The sequence below is a fragment of the Nyctibius grandis genome, chromosome 2, assembly GCF_013368605.1.
Source record: "Nyctibius grandis isolate bNycGra1 chromosome 2, bNycGra1.pri, whole genome shotgun sequence".
In the NCBI taxonomy this organism is placed as follows: domain Eukaryota; kingdom Metazoa; phylum Chordata; class Aves; order Nyctibiiformes; family Nyctibiidae; genus Nyctibius; species Nyctibius grandis.
In genome coordinates, this window is record NC_090659.1 from 54412669 (window position 1) to 54433075 (window position 20407).

A 20407-nucleotide genomic window follows, 5' to 3' on the forward strand; every position below is an offset into this window, starting at 1 on the left:
TGGTAAACAAGTGATGGCTGAAACAGCTGAATTGGGAAGGTTAGTACAGACTTCAAGAACAAATAATCTGTCTTATGGAAAAGGCCTAGCAGAACAAGTGTTAAAACAAATTCAGTATCAGCATCCTCAAAAAAAATAGTGCAATTGCGTCAGTAATATTTAAATTGTAACTAGTATTTAAACTGTAGCTTTCTGTTAAAAGTTTTTTCTTTAAAAAAAAAAAATAACCAGGCAATGTTCATGCTGTAAATCACAGCAGAGGCTCAATAATAAAGCCTTGACCTTCATGGGCATAAAGTAAAAAAATCACACATACAACACTCAGATTACAGGATTACAGCCTTAATGCTACTGTATGTTAGCATACCAAAAAATCAATTGCATTAACTCTTCAGTTATAAAGTTGTTTCAATGTTACTCTGCTTTTACCCCCAACAAAACTATTTTATCACAGTGAATTCACATCTGAATCAAAAAACATTCAAGCAACTAAGTATTTAAAACGAAGAACACTAACTCCTTATTTAAAGAAGATAAATTAATAAATTTCTTGTCACACAATTACCTGAAGAGTTCTTTTGCTTCAAGGAACTGAAGCTGTGCAAACTGTATAAAACCTGCTTGCTGCAGGATTCGTTTGTACATTACCTATGAAAGAGAAGGGGGGAAAAAGGTTTATTATATTTGTAAGGAGTTTTTTACATAGTGCTAGTCACTACTGCAATAACTGCCTGCCAAAAACACTGAACAAATGATCTTCAACCAGACCTGTCAAGTTACATGCAAAATAGAGCCTTGATCCTCCACATTTTAAATTGTATCTACCTGTATCTGCTGCCCAGACTCAGTTTCTTACACAAAAGTGTGTGACCACAACACTATTCACAAGTATTTACTAAAAGCAAAAGTCAACAAATAGCAAGTTTAAGTCTTCTTATTCAAATAAGGACTTATCTGACATCAGTTTGACTTGCCTCAAGTTTTTGCTTGTGGTATCTGCAAACCTAAAAGCCAAGGGTCACCTTTGAAGTTCCCCATGATTCAGCAGGCACAAAAAAAGATTTAAACTCAAGGGTGGTCCCACTTGACCCCACAGAGCCAACTTTCTCCCTGTCTCACCTCACTTCTGCAGCAGCCTTGCTGGTGATTCTCACAGTCTAATCCTCAGATGATGATCACATTTCTGACCTTCTGCGAGGTTTGTTTTTTTTTGTGGGAATTTTTTTTGTTTGGTCGGTTTTGGTTTTTAATAAAAATCCTTCCAAAGCAGTTCAACTTATCCAATATACAGTACATTATGCAATGCACATAATTATATGGTTAAAAAGAAGAGCACAAGTAAACCATACGAAAAGCTATGTGTTATGAAGTTTTACTGTTAAGGTCATGCCTTGATAGAAAAAACTTTACAGGAAGTTCACTAGAAAAAAGAACACAAAACTACTTTAATCTGAATGGTCAATTAGTTACTGCGAGATTAAAGGAAACCCTCGTGCCCAGAGCATTCCCAACCGCAAAAGACAATTACTAAAAGCAAAGAACCTAAACTGTGCTCTGCAAAGCATCCACCGTTTGTGATGACACCGGTATTTTGCAAATAGACCCAGCTAAATCCACATGCCCTCAGTTTTTCCCTTCAACTTTCTCATGAATATACAGCTTTCTAATGTTTACCAGTGTACATCAATGCTGTTATTAATAACAAACTCCCATTTTCAATGGAAATACCCAGAGAAACTGCAATACATTAGCAACGTATTCCAGGAAGAAATTGCTAGTGCCAGGCCTCAAGTAGGGTAGACTGATATTCTAACTGGTGATTTTTCACCTTGACTAAAGATTGTGGATTTACCAAGAGAAAAGCTTGGCTTAAGTCCATTTAGTCTGTGCATGCTTTACTAATGGATTATCTTAAGGAAACAATCTTGATCATTAGCAAGCCGTTAAAACCTATTGATTTGTAAGGTTGTGGGACTTTTCTTGCCTCCCCAGTGTGGGGGAGAGAAGGGAAAACAGAGGGAAATGCTATCTGGCACACCTTTTCAGACAAAAGTAACAATGTAAAAATAAAAGAACAATACTTCATGACATCTTTATATTAATTAATGTTACTATGCTTTACATCCAAGTGTACTAATTCAAAATACAGTTAATTAAAGCTAAAAGGGAATTTAATTACAGTAATAAAGTAAAACTACCTCAGGTGATTAACTCACAAAATATCCTAAATATTTTGGATTTATGACTGTGTTATTACATCAATAAATGGTAATTTGTGAGCTGATGAATACCCATCTGGTCACATTCTTAAGGATGCCAGTAAAGGATTTCAATCTGCAACTATCTGCATCTTGTGGCACCAAAAAAACTTCAAAATCTGGCCTTAGACTTTCCAGGGAGGACTGAAGTACAAACATTTCTCACCTTGCTAACTAGTATCAAAAGTAGGTTGGTTTTGGTTTTTTGAAGTCTGTTTTCAATCTTTGCAATGGAGTGACCATCAATACTTGCATATTTAGTGCATTAGGATATTGGAATTAAGTTTGAATTTGTGTAAGACACTGAAAATACTGCTTTAATTGTAGAGCTTAGTTGGTACAGTAATCTTTTCAACTAGAAGATGAAAAGAGCTTGTTGATAGTGTAAGCACAGGCCCATGGAACCAGTTTTACATTTGAACTGATTAAGTGGTATTCACTTTCACTTAAATGTTGACATATCTTCTCTTGTCCCTTAAAGCCACACAACAAAAAAGCCGTAGAACATCTACAGACAATTTCCAAACTTTTTAAAGATGCAATGATGGGATAGGGAGTATCCAGTTTGATTTTTAGCCAACAAGATAAACACGAGACATTACAATGTCCTGTGGTAAAGATTATGGAACCAACAGACCAGACTATCTGTTTAAAATTCAATATTCTCTCTTTTCACAGGTTTTTAAAAACAGGCTAGACCTATATGCCAACCACATACAGTTAACTTTTGTTTATGATAGAAAAAACATCTTGAGTTCTTCGAGACCCATTTGCCAGAATACTGTAACAGGGTTCTTTTTAAAAGGTACTAAGTTATACTTAGTCAAAATTCAACACATTTTTTATTCCTCTATCATTTTTGAAGAACCACCATAGGACTTGAAGTGCTCTAAGCAAATTCTATATTGTTGACTGAATTCACACTAAAAAACTAGCTACAAAAACATGAAATAAGATTTGTATTAATTTGTATCTGAGACACTGGAACAGGTTGCCCAGAGAAGCTGTGGATGCCCCCTGCTTGGCAGTGTTCAAGGCCAGGTTGGATGGGGCTTTGAGCAACCTGGTCTAGTGAAAAGGTGTCCCTGCCTGTGGCAGGGGGGTTGGAACTAGATGATCTTTAAGGTCCCTTCCAACCCAAACCCTTCTGTGATTCTATGAAAACAGAAAGATGACTGCTGAAGCACGATAGCCATAGTGAAGCTTTAATTCTCTCAACTGCTAGAAAACTCCTTTCTAAAGTGGTCAGAATTACTAACTAGATTGTAGAAAAAAAAAATCTTTTTGGCAAAGTCACTTCAGCTTTTGGTCAGGTTTGGGTGCAGTTAAGTTTTTTGCAACTAAAAAGAAAGGAGAAGGAAAAAAAAAAGAGAGATACCTATGCAAGATGTGTGTCAAGCTAACCAAGGTCTTCACTACCATCAACCATGATTTCTGCAAACTTCAGTTGTCCTGGAAAATTAACAAGCAGTATTCAGTCATTTCATGGTATCATGGTAGAAAGGCCTTTGTATTCTTCTACCAAAAATTATATCCAGCAAAGCCACCTCCTTGCAACACTTCTGCTTAGCGTTTTTTACTTAGCACTAATTCTTGATGCTCAAAGACAGAGGAATTTTCATCTAACATGGCAGAGATAAATTTGCAGTCTGCAGGGACCACAGGTTAAATAACAGGTTAGAGCCACTAATGCATGACCTCCTTTTTTCCAATAAATAAATATTGACTGTACAAATAATTCTGAGAGTACAGTACTTTACAGTTTCAATCCCACTATCATTCTGCATTGCCAGCATATATATATATATTTATGCTGATATAATACTGCTTATATAAAGACAGAGAGCACGCACATGTGTATGCATGCAATGACAATGCAGTACTGAACTGGAGGAAAAAAACCCATGTCATCAAGAACTGTCTTACAATGCCATGACTGAGTTCAAGTCACACGTAAGATGGCAAGAGCTATTGCGAACTGCAGAAATTAAAGCAGCATGTGGAAAAGGGGCCACTATACTACATGTATCAGACAATTACTATCACTCTTCTGTATGGACAAATTATAGTGGCCAGACCAAGTGCCTTAATACCAAACTTATGCATTCCTTCCCACTGCTCATATAAAATGGCAAAATAAGGCCTTGAAAGCGTCAGCTACTTAGGAATCAGTAAAGCTTACAAAATACATATCCGAAGACATCTATTACAAGATACCTATTATCTACCTAATATCTATTATCTGAAGATATCTTTTAGACAGGAGTTAGAAAGGAGCGACTATGTGATCAGTTAAAGTATGCCAAAGAAATGTTGCCAAAGACATATGTAACGCATGTAATTTGGTTGAACTCCAACAGATTTATATTATGCAAGAGTACAGTAAAAGAAAGTCTGATGTGCTTGTAACAAACCTGTAGTGACAGCATTAAGCATCAGAGCATTAGAAAGCAAGCTCAACAAGTTAAATTTCCAACTACAGATAAGTTCTGAAAAACTGGACTAACATCTCAACAACTAACCCAAGTTCAGTCATTTTAATACGAGTCAGTGTGAGACTCCATCAGTTTAAGCTGGTTAATATCAGTTTGCAAATACAGCCCAGAACTAGAATGGGCTATTTTGCTTGCAAGTAGTGAGTTTTCTGTTTTTCAGCTGTAGCATTGACTCAAAGTAACTGAACACCCTTAAAAGCATGTTAAGTTAGAGAGAACTTACAATATTCTTGCAAACTGTAATTTCAGGAAGACAGACATTGTGCACACAAGATACACATGAACAGAAAGTAATTTATCCTAAAGACAGAAAAATCCTAAATGCAAGAAAACTTAGGAGGAATGAGATTCTATATCATGTATTTTAATGAATTACAGTTCATCCTGTGGCAAAACAGAAAGAAATCTCCCACACTAAATCTATATAAACTGGAAAGAAATAATTAGAGATTTAGAGGTCATCATACATAGAAGACATTGATTAGATCACGAATCCTGTCCTCACAGCAGGACTTTGGTTTGCTTCTTTAAACAGATCGAAAAGGAAAAGTTGGAAGTGAAGATGCAAAATAAAACATGCTGGAAACTGAACTCTGTATTTCCCTAAATACTTTTCACCTTCAAGTACTTCCAGATAGGTGTACCTTAGCAAAACGATGGAAACACTTTTCTGGCCAAGCTTTTTACTTCCAACAGCCTCCCAGCTGTTCATTCAACAGAGGAGTTAAGGATCTGATTAAAGGTTAACGCTGATACAAATTTCATTTAATGACTGCTTTTCAAGGGCCTTGACCAAAATTTAAATGACAAGGAATGAAAAACTACTTGAAATTAAAGAAAAAAAAAAAAACCTGAAAGACTGAATCATTTGGACCACTGCAATTCAGTAGTTTCCACAGTCATGTTCCAAACTTCACATCTTCCTAAACAAACCAAAAGTAATACAACAGATACTATTTTAATGGCAACAAAATGCTCCAAAGTATATTAGAAAAAACAAATCAGACTTTCTGCAGGTTACAGATCAAATTTTGCTTTTCCAGAAGGAAAGAAACCAAGTCAAATATTCATTCACCTACTTGGTGAGTAGAGATTTCATGCTACTTTTTCAAAGTTTCAGTCTCTAAATGACGAACAGGAATAAATACAGTAGAATATATATTGTAATATAAACCAGAGGTAGAAGGAAATGAGTACAAATCTCTAATCAACACTCTTAATCAAAGAGTTACTAAGATATCTCGCCACACAAAAATGTTAAATATTCAGTTACACACCAGTACAAGTACTACTTGTATGAGTTTAGAAGTAGGACATATTCACTTTAGATTTCCCATCACCTAACTTCAAAGTTGTATTATTGTGGAGTTTAGGATATGGCGAGAATCTCCGATAAAAAAAAGTAAAACCTAGAAATTCTGATTTGAACAAAAGTATACTTTTTTAAACAGCAATAGCAAATAAGCAAACCTAGTACTAATGAAGCATCGCAGTGGATTTTCTATCACTAGTTTTTTGGTTTTGTTTTGTTTTCCATTTTTTCAAGTTACACACTTGGAAAAAAAACAACACCAAACCCAGCAGAAAACAGCATTCAACGCTGCCAATGTCACAGCCTTTACAAGCACAAGCCAGTTCAGCAGCGTGTCTATTTCCTCAGGCTGAAACCATAAAAGGTATCAGACTTTTCCTCAATGTAAATAAATTCCTCCCCACCCTCTCTAGTCACTTGACCATTGGTATACATGGGCCCCACTATGAAATTCATATTTTCATGAAAATTAAAGGAAGAACAGACCTGAAATTTCTCTTTAGGAATATTCCTTCGAGCTGCTTTTGCTAGAACAAGGGCTTCTTCCACTCTGTGGCTAGCTAGAAGATCCTGAATCTGTTTTTCCAAAGGTAGTGGCACCAAAATATACACACCCTTATTAGTAGCAACAATCACCTTTCCTGGACAGAGCAAACAGACATAATCAGTTTACATTCTCTACAAAAAAAAAAAAAAAACAACACATTTCAGAAATAAGCTTTAAGATTTACTATTTAAGACACAAGAACCTAAACAGTGTTAAAGTTCCAAAACTCATCTTTGTTGTTACCATATTTACTAGGTAGTATAGTTTACCTTAAATTGCATCTCAGAAATACAGAGATAATGGTAAATTTATTTATTTACAGCAGATTTTGTTCCACTCTGAGTTAATGAAATGGGCTATAACCTCTCATGATGAACTATGCTGTAAAGGCCACCACTGAAACTAGTGTGCAGATTCCACATTATGGGTGCAAGCTGGAGCACAGGAGGTTCCACTTAAATTTGAGGAAAAACTTCTTTACTGTAAGGGTGACTGAACACTGGAACAGGCTGCCCAGAGAGGTTGTGGAGTCTCCTTCTCTGGAGACACTCAAAACCTGCCTGGACGCGTTCCTGTGTGATATGGTCTAGGCAATCCTGCCCCGGCAGGGGGATTGGACTAGATGATCTTTCGAGGTCCCTTCCAATCCCTAACATTCTGTGATTCTGTGATTCTGTGATTCCAGGGAATAGTAACTTTTAACTGCCAAATATTTCCACAGGCTTACAATTTTCTAATGTAAGCTGTACAAAGGTAGCAAGTAACATACAGTTCATAGTGCTAGAGTTTGTAGCTCTCCTGGAAAAAAAAAACCAGCAACGCAATGTATTCCACGCTTAAGAATTCTTAACTGAGGAATAGATCAACAGAAATTTTTGTATTTTTTGTTTAACAATTCTTTACGAAATATCCCCTTTTAAGCCTCTTACACAGATATTTTAGAAAGGAATACAAAAGAACAAGTTTTAAGATGTTAGAACTTTGTCAGCATAGCCAATGGACAAATATGTGTAAGCTCACAATTATTGACTCGCAGCATTAAATTAATATTACTCCTTTGAAAGAAATAATTAAGTTACAAGAAAATCTCTAACTCCACAGACTCCTACCCAAGAATTAACTTGACAATTAGAGCACATTTAATGAGCATAAGTTTTGTTAGAAGTGTGGAATTTTGGATGGTTAAAGTTTTCCTATCATAGTCTGCAGGAATGTAATCAGGAAAGCATTTGCAATAACAGTTTCAACAGTTAACGTGCTTGCTAGATATTTTGTTTAAGAAACAAACTGAAGTGACTGCGCCCACGGTGGCAGCTGTTCCAGAATTACTGATGCAAAAAAGTGTCCTTTTTAATACCTTCAAATTCTTGTAGAATGTGACCTTCTTTAAACGGCAGCGTTTGCTTTTGCTGCTGGTCGAGCATGCTGTGCACTGTGATGAACTCATCATCGAGAGCAACCACGTAAGGAAAGCACAAAGCTGCTCCAATCACGTTCTCTGACCAGTGCACAGGGGCGTGCTGTGAAATGCCGTCTACGGTTGCAAACATGCCTACAAAAAGGGAGAAACAAAGCCTGAGGCTCGTGCTAGTTGAAGACTTATTTTCCCAACACGAAGCATGGCTACCAAGGTACAGAAATAAGAAGCCTCAGAAGAACAGATGCAGTATCAGGTGGCATGACAACAGAGCATCACACCTCCCTGGACCGTACAGACCTGTTGGTTAGTACAGTTCAAAATTTTTTTTTTCCCTTTCTCCTTCATCACAGAAACACACAACAGCAAAAACTGAAAAGAGAGGAATACTGAAAGAAACTAGCAAGAAATATTCAAGTTTAGTAAGTTTCAGATTTTTTTTTCTAAGAATTATGCTATATAGCTTGAATTCATTTCAAAACAGTAATATTTAGTGAGAGCCAGCATTCAAACAATACTGCCTCAGAAGGAGCTGCAAACCTGCACTGCCTGGCATACAGGCATATTTGTTCCTTGCAGTGTCAAATATCTAAGCAGCATTTTAGTTGAGAGACAAAAATTTACTTATACTTCTTCACTTTTGCTACAGGAAAATCTTCACAGAATGAGGGTCCAGCTCCTTGGGACAAGTCACTTCCTGTGAGGCATCTGTGCTTTCAATCATTTGAAAAAAATGCAGAGGCTGCATATAAAGCATATTTTCTCAAAACCCAAGCACCGAGTGAAGATTTCTTTAATATCACACTGATACCTCCTATGCTGTCTTCAAAATACCCATATTAAATCTTCAGTTCATTTGTGTTTTTCTTTGCCACTATCTTTCCTCCTGTCTATTCCATCCTTCTTCCTTCTCCTAGCTTAACAGAAGTTTGACTTGCTTTTGGACCACACGCCACTGGTTCTATTTATGCTACTTGGTATTTCCCAATTCTTCCTGAGACATTAATTGAAGAAAAACTCCAGTCAGAGTTTTCAGACCTCGTTCAGTAACCCTTTGCCAGCTGAGCCATACCGAAGCACTATGCAAACTTCTGTTCTAACCATGAATGCACACCCCTTAAAACCAGTATTCTCATCCTGTTAAAAAGACACGCCCACGAAAATTGTTCTTCATCAGGAATGAGCCACTTGACAGCTGGCAAAATAAGTCTCCGCTCTAAAGGACAGAGGAGATTAAAAGATTATGTTATTTAATTTACAAAATCTCTTTCAAACAGAGGATAATGAGGTAAGGGTAGCTGGGCAGGAGGACGATCTTGGGGGGCAGAGTGGGGGAAGGAAAACAGAAGGTTGTAGCTTTTTACAGAACTACAGTGATAGACTAAACTTCTGGATCCTTTATAGCAGCTTTGAAATACTTAGCCCTCTCCCTTGACTAAGGGTGCAACACAAAATTAAAATTTCACATCTGACTCTTAGGAAGCAATGCTATTTGCTTTTTCACTATAATGACCAGCTTTTCAATCATAGCGCCTTACAGAAAATACTTTTTTTTTGCCATAATAAATTCCCAATTTCCTCTATAGATCTTGATATTCTTACAGATCCGAAGAGGAATTTTATGTCAGGCAGACTGCACTACCCATTTTTAATGCCTTCTAGTTGTTGCTCTGTGCTATAATCTCATTTCAAAAAGTGGGAGAAAACTTAAGTACATACTACCAGTAGTAAACTCAGGGCTAATTATATTTGAAATATTAATTCTTAGAATTTTCTATTTCTCCAACATGCTCAAAAAATATTATAAAAACCTGATTTTAAAAACTTTTTTGTTTTTAAATGACAAAGCTCTTTTTCAGGTGATTTTAAAAACCCTTTATGGATGTGAGAGCAATGCACAGTACTTTTCCAAGTCAATGTCTCTCTACATCCCTCTGCCCTCAATAGCTAGGGTTTCTGTGGTAGAATGATGCATTTTCTGACTTCATCCAGGTCTCACCTAAGGATAACAATAAACATGACAACTACAATCACAAACCATGGCCTTTTTATAGTACAGGAATGCATTTGATAAAACCCAGATGAAGCCAGTAATCAATTCCATATTAAAAATATATACACAATCCAAAGGTTAGAAGAGTTCCCCAAAACACAGCTACACTGTTTTCAGCACCAAGAGATCTAGAAATTTATAGAATCATAGAATAACTTAAGTCAGAAGGGGTTTCTGAAGGACATCCAGTCCAGCGCTCCCCACTCAAAGCAGGACCAACTTAGATCAGGTTACTCAGGACTTTGTGCAACAGACTGTAGATTTTGCTTATTTGTTTGTTTTAAAACAAAAATGGAAATAAAACCTCTTTATTATGGAATATGAAAACTTTATGATAAAAGTTGGCAGCATGAGGAACACGAGTGGGTGAAAACGAGAAGGGAACATGCTGGTTACTGTTGACTACCCTGCTTTACGCAGTGTCATCAGCTATGAGAAAAGGACCTAAATAACCTTCTACGAATCATTCTGCTTAGTACCTGTGTGCTAGCTATAAGGCTCAGTTCTCCAACTCCATTTGTAGTCTACTCAATCACAGTACAACTGTTCAAACCATGCACCACTGAGAAGAGATTATTCTGGAAAAGCAAAAGGAATAAACTAAAATTTGGTATTTAAAATTTGAATTTTTTTACTCATTAAAGTCATGGAATAGTTGAAGCAAGCAGGAGGGCACCTCTGGAGACTGTCTAGTCCAACTTCCCTGCTCAAAGTAGGGTCAACTAGAACACGTTGCTCCAGATCTCGCCCAGTTAGGTTTTGAGTATCTTTGAGAAGAGACTCCACATCCACTTCAAGACCTGTTTCCTGGTTTGACCACCATCACAATGAGAAATTTGTTTTCTTATGTTTATGAAAAATTTCCTGTATTTCAGTTTGTACTGACTGCCCCTCCTCCTTTCACTGGATACAATACCACTGAGCAGTCTGGTTCTGTCTTCTTTATCCTCCCCATACAAGTTGATAAGATTTCTGCAAGCATTTTTTCTTCCAATTGGACACTCCCAGCATTCTCAGCCTCTCCACATCGGAGGTGCTCCACTCAGTTGTCTTTCTGGTCCTTTACTAGATTGACGTCCATGCCACTCCAGGGAGCCCAGAACTGGACCCAGCACTCCAAACATGGTTTCACAAGGACTGAGGGGAAAAATTGCCTTTCAACCTGCTAGCAGCACTTCTCCTAATAGAATCACTTACGTTGGAAAAGTCCAACTGTTAGACTAACACTACCAAGTCCACCACTAAACACAGCCCAGTAGGCTGTTGGACTTTGCCACAAGGGCATTGTTGGCTCATGGTCATTTTGCCCACCAGAGCCTCCAGGTCCCTCTCTGCAAAGCTGCTTTCCAGCCAGTCAGCCCCCAGCCTGTACTGGTGCATGGGGCTGTCCCTCCCCAGGTGCAGAACTTGACATTTCCCTTTGCTGAACTTCATGAGGTCCCTATCAGCTCATTTCTCCAGCCTGTCAAGGCCCTTCTGAATGACAACACAATCCCCTAATGTACCAGCCACTCCTCCCACTTCTGTATCATCTGCAAACTTGCTGAAGGTGCACTCTGCCCCACCATCCATGTTGTTATGAAGATGTTAGTATTGACCTCACTATCAGCCCCCTGGGGTTCATGACTACTGACTGGCCTCCAGCTGGACTTTGTGCTGCTGACTACAAACCTCTGAGCCAGGCTTTCAATCCACCTCACTGTTTCTCTACTTCATCCTTCATCTGTTTGTCTAAAAGGACGTTACTGAAGACAGTGTCAAAAGTCTTGTTGAAGCTCACAGTACCCCTGCTCTCCCCTCATCCACCAAGCTAGGCATCTAATCACAGAAGACTATCAGGCTGGTCAGGCAATTTCGCTTTTGTAAATCCAGGTTGATTGCTCCAAATAACATTCCTGTTCTTCGTGTATTTGGAAACAGCTTCCAGGATCTTCTCCATGACTTTTCTGGGGATCAAGGTAATGTTGGCCAGCCTGTAGGTCCCCGGATCCTTTCTCTTGCTCAAGCATTCATGGGTGCATCCCCATCAGGTCCCATGGATTTGTCTGTCCAGTTTATTTAAATGTTCCATAACTCGATCCTTCTCTACTTAGGGCAGGTTTTTGTTGCTCCAGATTTTCCCACTGGTCCTAGGGGCTGAGGATTCCTGAAGGAAGATCATACCAGTAATGACTGAGGGTATTAAGCACCTCAGCCTTTTCCATGTCCTTTGGCCCAGGTCCCCCACCTCATTCAGCAGTGGGCATCCATTAGCCGTCCTTTGCTGCTGATATACTTGTAGAAGCTCTTTTTATTGCCCTGTATGTCGCTCAGCAGAGTCAATGCCATATGGACTTTGGCCTCCCTAATCCCATCCCCACATGCTTGGACAGTGTCTCTATATTCCTCCCAGATCACCTGGCCCTGCTCTCACTTTATTTGCTTCCATTTTATATTTGAGTTTAGTCAAGAGCCACTTGTTCATTAATGAAGGCCTCCTGCAACCTTGCTTGTTTTCCTGCTCATTGGGATGGACCACTCTTGAACTTGGAGGAGGCAGTCCTTCTCTTCAGGACCATATCCCATGGGAGTCTTTTGAGCAAGATCCTGAGCAAACCAAAGTCTGCTGTCCTGCTGTCCAGACTTGTGGTCTTTTTGCCTTGTTCCCTTCTCTCAGGATCCTGAGCTTCACCAGCTCATGGACACTGCAGCAAGGCTGCTCCCCTGACATTCACATCCCTAACCAGGTTCAACAGAGCACATCCCATAATCAGCTCCTCAGTCACCTGTGTCAAGAAGTTAACACCAATGCACTTCAGAAATCTCCTGGACTGCTAGTGTCCTGCTGCGCTGACCCTCTAGCAGGCACTGAAGTGGTTCCAGTGCCCCCTAAGAACCAGGGCCTGCAAACGTGGGTTTCTTCCTGTTATCTGAAGAAGGCCGTACCTACGTCTTCTTCCTGATAAAGTGGTCTGTAGCAGACACTCACCACCATGTCGCCCATGTTAGTCTGCCCTCTAACCCTAATCCATAAACTCTTAGCTGCCTCCTCCTTTGTCACAAGGCACAACACCACACCCTCCTGCTGCTCCCATGTAATGGGTAACCCCCACCTCAGCTGTTAACACATAGCTGTGCTGACTTTCCAGAAAAAGTGAGAAAACTTTCATCATCATGTTGTTTGGTACATACTTCTTTGTGCGCGTGTGCCTGAAGCAGGGCCTCTTCAGCCCTGTTCGTTGACTATAAAGTCTCTCATTGACTTCATCCTGCACTCTGCTGACCTCCTCCTGCATCTCCTTTACTTGACAACACAAATCCTCAACTAAGCACACATCTCCTGCAGGCAAGGACAAAATTTCCCCCTGCCCCAGTCTCAGCAAGAGGCACCAGGCACTTCCTGCAGCTTAAGACCTGAAGAGCTGAACCCTCCCTTGGGAGCTTGGTCTGAGTCAAGGCCTCTGATGTTTTGTGGTAGTTGCTCCAGCTGGTGCTCGGAAGCATGCCATGGGCCAACATGCAAGAACTGTTTGCTGAATTAAAAACTTAAAGCCTCTGTACAGCAGGAAATCTGATCAGAAACATGCAACAAGAGCTTCATGAAATGAAAAACTGAATTTTGGTAAGCATAGTTTCATACGTAATCAGAAATAATTCATTTTCAATTCTGAACAAACCAATTACTGAACAGAATGAAGATGCATCAAAAATGAAGTTCCTCCTCCCTTTGAAAGAATGAGCTATATGCTAACTGCAAGTAGGGCCAACAAAGTACCAAATGGCTAAGTCTATGGATCAACTACGAACAATTCTAACAATCAGTTTTAAATGCAAAGAGTCCAGGTAAGGAAAGAGGTTACCTACCCAAGAAACTCAACCATATTTTATTACTACCATTTTAAGCAGTTGCTTTCTGCCATTCTAAATTCCAGTCTTAACTGAAAGGCAAATTAATCTAGATAAATGTCACTTCAAATACTATAAAGCCAAATATATTAATGCAAAATACGTCCACCTCAGTAAAAGAGGCTGAATTTAGCATAGATGCTCTACCAAGTGCCAAACGAACATGTCTTAACCAATAAGACATAGAAAAGCAAACCAAAATTAGAACTGAAGATTTACATCAAGCCTTTTCAAGTCCATTCACTTTACAGCAAAGGCCTACCTCAAATGCCAAGATATACAATGCTTACATATTATAAAGGTGCTCAGCCATTTTCACAACTTCAAAGAAACAAATATTAAAGACACTGAGAATTTTACCAGAAGAACAGCAAGATGGATAATACTAATCAAAACAACAGTGGGGAGGGATCAGAGAAGAGATGATTAAAAAAAAACCCACATGTTAAATTAGGCAAGGAAAAACTATACAATCCATAGCAAGAAGTCTTTGTAAGGTTTTTGAGCTAGTACAAGGTAGACTTTGCCTGTATTATGGGAGAAATGGAAGTTTATAGCATGTTTAGAGCTGCATAAGTGCATTTGCTTAAGACATCCCATATCTGATATTTTAACCCCAGGACAATCTACTCACACAAGGATGTCAGATTTTATAAGTAAAGGTCTTATTGTATAGCTCTCTTCCAGGACACCAGATAAAAGCAAAAGTTGGACTAAATAAAATTCTGCTTGCTGACTAAATACAATTATGCTTTCTTCTTAAATCAAAAAAGATAAGAACCAGTTGAACAGAAGCTGTTTTGACATTCCTAAAAAGACATCTAAAGATTAAAGTAAGAATGGGATGTCCGTAGAAATATGTCAAAAGAGAATACTTTCAGACAGTTAATTTACAAATTTTAACTTTCATAGCACTACTAAAATGGCTAATGTCCACAAATACATGCCCACATTTCAAGTAACTAACAGTTTTAATAACAAGGGCTTAGAAAAGCCCTATCTCTGAAAAAACAAGTTTATCTTGGAACATCTTTAATTTGCATAAACTGATATTCTAATGAGTCTCTATTTCTTTCAAGAAAAACTGGTGAGTTGATGTACTCTCACATCCTGGTCACAAGACAAAACAATATAAACAACTGATTGCACTCCTGCCTTTCTTTGGAATTTATATTAAAAAAACAAAACCCATGAAGATCCCTGAATTAAGGACCTAAATAGTTGTGATCTTTGTGTCATGCTATTCGTAATGTGTCAGGGAAGATGCAGTTTATGTATCTCCTAAATGGAGACTCATATGGCAAACAGCATGAAAGCATTCTGTCTGTGGTCTGTCAGCTCTGGGATATTTCAGCTTTTCCAAAAAAAGCTCAAGATTACTGACCTCACAGCATATTGTTGATTTAGACAGATTACAGCAGCAGTAGTCCTTACAATCACCTATTAGACAAGAGCATTATTTCACATGATCTAACTTTGGTTTTGTAATACTTAAAACTATCACTTTCTGTAACACGGAGCTGAAAAAGACTATTAAAAAAATTAAGCAAATGGGCACATAAAAACTGGACAGCATTTGACAACATCTACAGTTAGGACAGAGTTTACTTCTACAGGAGTTAAGATACAGTTTACTTCCACTAACATTTCTTACTAACATTGTAATACAATATACCTATTTGTGAATCTATTACAATCTATAAAATGGACTTCGTATGAACTCCTCTGAATAGTAACTGAGGAAAAAAATTAACTCGTCTACACTAATTTAACAGTTTTATAGCAACATGGGGCTCCTCCAATCCAGTCCGGCTAGTCACTCCAGAAAGGCTATCAGCCTCTGAAGCTTCGCTTGGTACAAACCAATTTTTTTACTCTGGGCTGCAAGAGACTACTACTGTTAGCTGTCTATACAGAAATGAAGCTTTCTACAGATACAATTAAAATACAAATAATCAGATTTTTGCACATTAAAAAAAGCAGGAGTTATAATACCTGTGAAGGAAATTATCATTATTGTCCACAACAATTAGTTAAGCTTTGCTTCCCAAATTGAGAGAAATTAAGAGAGAGAAGTTAAAAAAATTGCAAAAAAATTACAATCCTTAGTCTCACCTAGGCCTCCGGGGCCAGCCAACAGAAACTCTTGTCTGCCTATCCTTTTCACAATTGGCCGTTTCTCATCACTGCAATAAGGAAATAGATCCTGGGAGACGCCAGTATTATAATTCAAAATGATATACTGTGTAGTAAGTGCAAGACACAAGTAATAACCATCTACAGCCACAGCACAGGGTTGCTCTGGAGTAAAAACTTCCTTCACTATCTGGACTCTGTCTTCAAACACCATGAACATTTGAATGGTCCGTCGCTTGACCGAGATAATGCAGACTTCGACACAGAAAGGATCCCCCCTCACAGGGTTTTCATTTAATGTGAATGTCACAGCTCCTTTGATTCTAGCACCAGTGGGGACAGGTTCCAAGTTCATCATGTTGACTAGTGTTATTGTGTTGTCGCAAAGCACAAGAAGCCTGGTGAGGGCCGAGGCTGCTTTCAACTCGCTCACAGGCTTCTTCAAGCCCAGGTATTTATGCAGTTGCTTGGTGGCAGCAAAAGTTACTTTTCCAGCTGTTGAGATCTTTTCATCCAACAGAAAGTGATAGATAAAGCAGTCATTGGTTCCAATATAGAGGTTCTTTCCACAACACTCAATGCATTCAATGTTGATGTAATTTTTGTCTCCCATTAACATCTCCCGCTCAACAGCAGAAACGAGCTTGAAAGCTTTAACACTCATTGTGTCTTCTGTGTGATCTAAAAAGAAAAAAGAAAACACTATTTACCTCCACACATAATCAAATATCAGAGGTAGCAATTTAACATTCACCAATACAAAAACCTCATTGTTGCACTTTTTAATAGTCTGTACTCTATTTCCAACCTGATTACACAAGCCAGAATGAGCACATTAATAACCACAAAAATGAATCGAATTATATGCTTCCGCTTCTAGTATATTCCGAAGCAGATTTGTAACAGCACTCAGCTATTTTGAAGTGATGCTTTTTCCACAAGTAACCACCATATTACCGGCTCTCTCAGATACTTTGGCACAACAAGTGGTTCCTGCCAGTACTTAGTGATTTATAAACCTGTCACGTACATGTTCGTATCACCTGCACATGAAAAGATAGAAGCTTCGGCTCTCAGATTTCTAGAGAAGCCACAAGGCATTTAGCGCCACAAGTTAACATCTCATGTTGTTTTGCACTCCATTTAGGCCTATTAGAACACAGCAATAGCAAAATATCAGACATGTTCCATTTTAACACATACCTTACATTCCTTACTCTCCAGCAATCAGAAATACATAACTTTCAAGCCACTTAAATAGTAATTTGCACAAGGTATCATCCAACTCATAATAAAAGTTGTTGGTTTGTGGCTTTTTTTTTTTTTCAATATCTGCAGAGAGTCTGTTTTATTCAGTGCTACTTACACATTCTCTGTATTGGACTACATGCACCAGCAATTATAAAGCACAGTCATAACCATTCCAAAAGTCTGTCTTTAAGAGCTAAGCAGCACTTCTAATATTCGTTCTACAAACTGTATCTACCATTTTGCAATCAGGCACTATCAAGGGACAGATACAATTTATGAAGCAATTCTTAGTGTCTTAAAAACAGTCCGCGTAATTTTACTGTACTCCAGACTTGTGTTATTTTTATAAGAAACCAGCAGACAGCTGTGCTCAACACTCCAAAGCCAAAGAAGAGCAGATGAGAAATTGCTGACCTTGTTTAATTACCTTTTAATTTGTCATGACTGGTCTGTAACAACCACTTAGCCAACACAGGGGAAGGCACAACACTGAACATCTTGAATGGATTTAAGAAATAAAAAATACAATGACTTCTAGTCCACGTGTACAATGGAGATATAAAGCATCAAATGAAATTTCTGTGGACCAACATAAAGAGCAACATCAATAAGATGCTCTTGTGAACAATCCTGAAACTAAACATAGTCAACATGAATTTAGTTTCAAATTATTACATCTAAAAAACTCCTTTGCTTTTTCAAGGGAACACAGAAAACCATGGCAAAAATTTCCAAAACTGAGTGAGAAAAGGTAAGGTACACAACTCACAAGTAACAACTAAATAAAATTAGATCAAACTAAGAAGCAAATCATGTTGCAAAGAGATAACAGTGATCTTTTTTGCCTAGAACTTCCTATTTTTTTTTTCAGAAGTTAAAAAGATTTTCATTTGGGCTTCCATGGCATTTTCAAATTGCATCCTCACCTGAGGTGTAAATTAGTGTTCTGATCTTCAACAAAAAAAAAAACAAACCCAGGAAGTACTAGAAAAATAGCCTAAGGTAAAATGATAATACAAGCCTCTGGCAACACAGCCATGTTATCCTCGACGGTTATCAAAAGAAACACAGCACATTAAGTTAAAGAGGGCTGCCCAAAGGCTGACTGCCAAAAAAAGCCCAACTATTTTTAAGAGCCTGTGTGTAGTCTGAAGCGATAAACTATCGTCTGAAGACGTTAGGCAGCTTTCATACCTGAAGCTGTCAACAACTTAACGTTCCTGTAGCCCAAGGTAAAAACGTTAATGTATGTGATTGGGAGAGCTATAGAACATTGCTCTTGACCAAGATGTATGAAAAACCTCCAAAAAACTTACTACTTGAAAGCAGATGAAAAGCAAAAGTATAAAAGAAATCAAAATGCACACACAACGCCTGAGCAGAAAGAACAAAAAGCAGTACTACGTAAGTCTGGTAGAAATAAAATCAAAACTTTCATGCTAGGAAAAAGCTTTTAAGAACAACCAATACCAACACACATAAACTGCATGAGAATTTTTTTTACATTTATTTTGTTCTCATTTATAAGAGCTTAGGGCCTATGTGCACTGCAAAGAAACCGGTTCTGCAGAACATGCTGTTCCTTTAAAGTGCAAGAGGCCACGCCAGAGCTACAGATGGAAGTCTGTACGCTACTTTTTAGATGTCCAGAACTCCGGAAAACACGATCATGGGGATGTCTGCTGTCAAAAAATAAACAACAGGCAAGCAAATTATCAGTTTATTAAGTCTGATTTTCTTAAAAGCACTAATAACCCTGCCCGCGCTCGTTTCCAGCACGAAGCCGCAGGCAGCTCTCCCCCACTTTCGTGAAGTAACACCTCGCTTTGCATTTACACGTTGTTCGCGGCTGCCCTGCAAACCAGCACCCCGCCTACTTCACCTCTGCGCTGCTCGCTCGCACACTGCTACACTCTGTGCAATTAGCTCCGTGCAAGCCCTAATTAACCTTTCCATACGATTCCACAGTCCTGAGGTGCTGGCCCACTCCAGGGCCGGGGCTGGCCGCACCAGGCCCCGGCAGGACGGGGATGCGCTTCACCCGGGGCGCGCCCGCACGGCGGAGCCGCCGCACCCGGCCCGGCGGCAGAAACGGCACCGTTCACTTCACCCCTGTCCCCTCATACGCCCGCAGCGCATATCAAGCCCGGCAGCGACCGGCCCCCGCGCCTCCCCGGCGCGCCCACCTCCGCCCCGGCAGGCGACGGAGCCTCTCCTCCCTGCTCGCCCTCCCCCAGCACCTGCCAGAGGCCAGGCACCGCCGCCACACCGGGAGCCGGGCCCGCCGCTTCAAGGCCTTTTGGTGCGGTGCCGGCGGCCAGGGCCGGGCCGGGCCGAGGCGCCGGCTCAGGCCGCACTGTCAGCGGCCAGGCCTCGCGGCGCGCGGGGGTACGCCGGCGGGCGGGGGCGGACGGACGCGCCGCTTCCGGTGTGGCAGAAGCCCCACCCTGCGCCAGCGTCACCGCTTCCCGGCGGGGAGGGGTGCGGAAGGGAGAGCGGCCGCCTCACCTCGAGGGGCCAGGGCCCTTCCGGTCACGTGACTGAGGAGCACCCGCCGTCCCGGCGCCACTGGCTGGGGGTGGAGCCTCAACTAACCCCGCCCATGGGGGGCGTGGCCGGGGCTGGCCGCTGAGGGAGCCGGCGCTGGAGGAGCGCGTTGGGCGGCGGTTACCGGGGCCGGCCGGCGAGCCAGTTCCGGCCTCCACCTCCCCGCCTCCCGGTTTCCCTGGAGGGGGAGGCGAGGAACGGCACCCTTGTGCTGCTCCTGCCCTGCAATGGGAGGCCCCTTTCCTGCGCCGCCGGACGCTGCCCGGCGCCGTGCGTCCTCACGGAGAGGAGGGCTGAGCGGCGGGCGTGGCATCACCGAGGGAGATCCCACTGCAAGCGGTCCAGCGCCGCAGCCCACATACGCCGCTCGCCACCGGGGCAGTCCCGGAGAGATCCAGTTATGGATTCCAAATGCTGCAGTTATGTTACAGGCAGCTGTTTCGGGCCAGGTCCAACCCTGACTGCACAAAGAATGAACGCAGATGGAAAAAGCAGTTTTTCCGAGC

The 20407-nt window shown here is 40.3% G+C and overlaps 1 protein-coding gene across 4 annotated transcripts in view; it reads right to left on the reverse strand.

Moving 5' to 3' along the window:
• TGFBRAP1 (transforming growth factor beta receptor associated protein 1) overlaps window positions 1-19738 on the reverse strand; it is a 39066-nt gene extending 19328 nt beyond the window's left edge. Inside the window, exons 1-6 of one of the 4 annotated variants that reach the window (XM_068425494.1) lie at window positions 19541-19738; window positions 17782-17851; window positions 16083-16784; window positions 7970-8164; window positions 6552-6706; window positions 566-648 (exon numbers count right to left, since the gene is read on the reverse strand). In XM_068425494.1, the coding sequence (XP_068281595.1) occupies window positions 566-648; window positions 6552-6706; window positions 7970-8164; window positions 16083-16784; window positions 17782-17851 (1205 nt within the window). In that variant the 5' untranslated portion in view covers window positions 19541-19738. Of the gene's footprint in view, window positions 1-565; window positions 649-6551; window positions 6707-7969; window positions 8165-16082; window positions 16785-17133; window positions 17163-17781; window positions 17852-19540 lie in introns of those variants that run through there. The other 3 variants (XM_068425495.1, XM_068425497.1, XM_068425498.1) reach the window with 3 other exon arrangements.
• Between the last annotated feature and the right edge of the window lie 669 nt (window positions 19739-20407).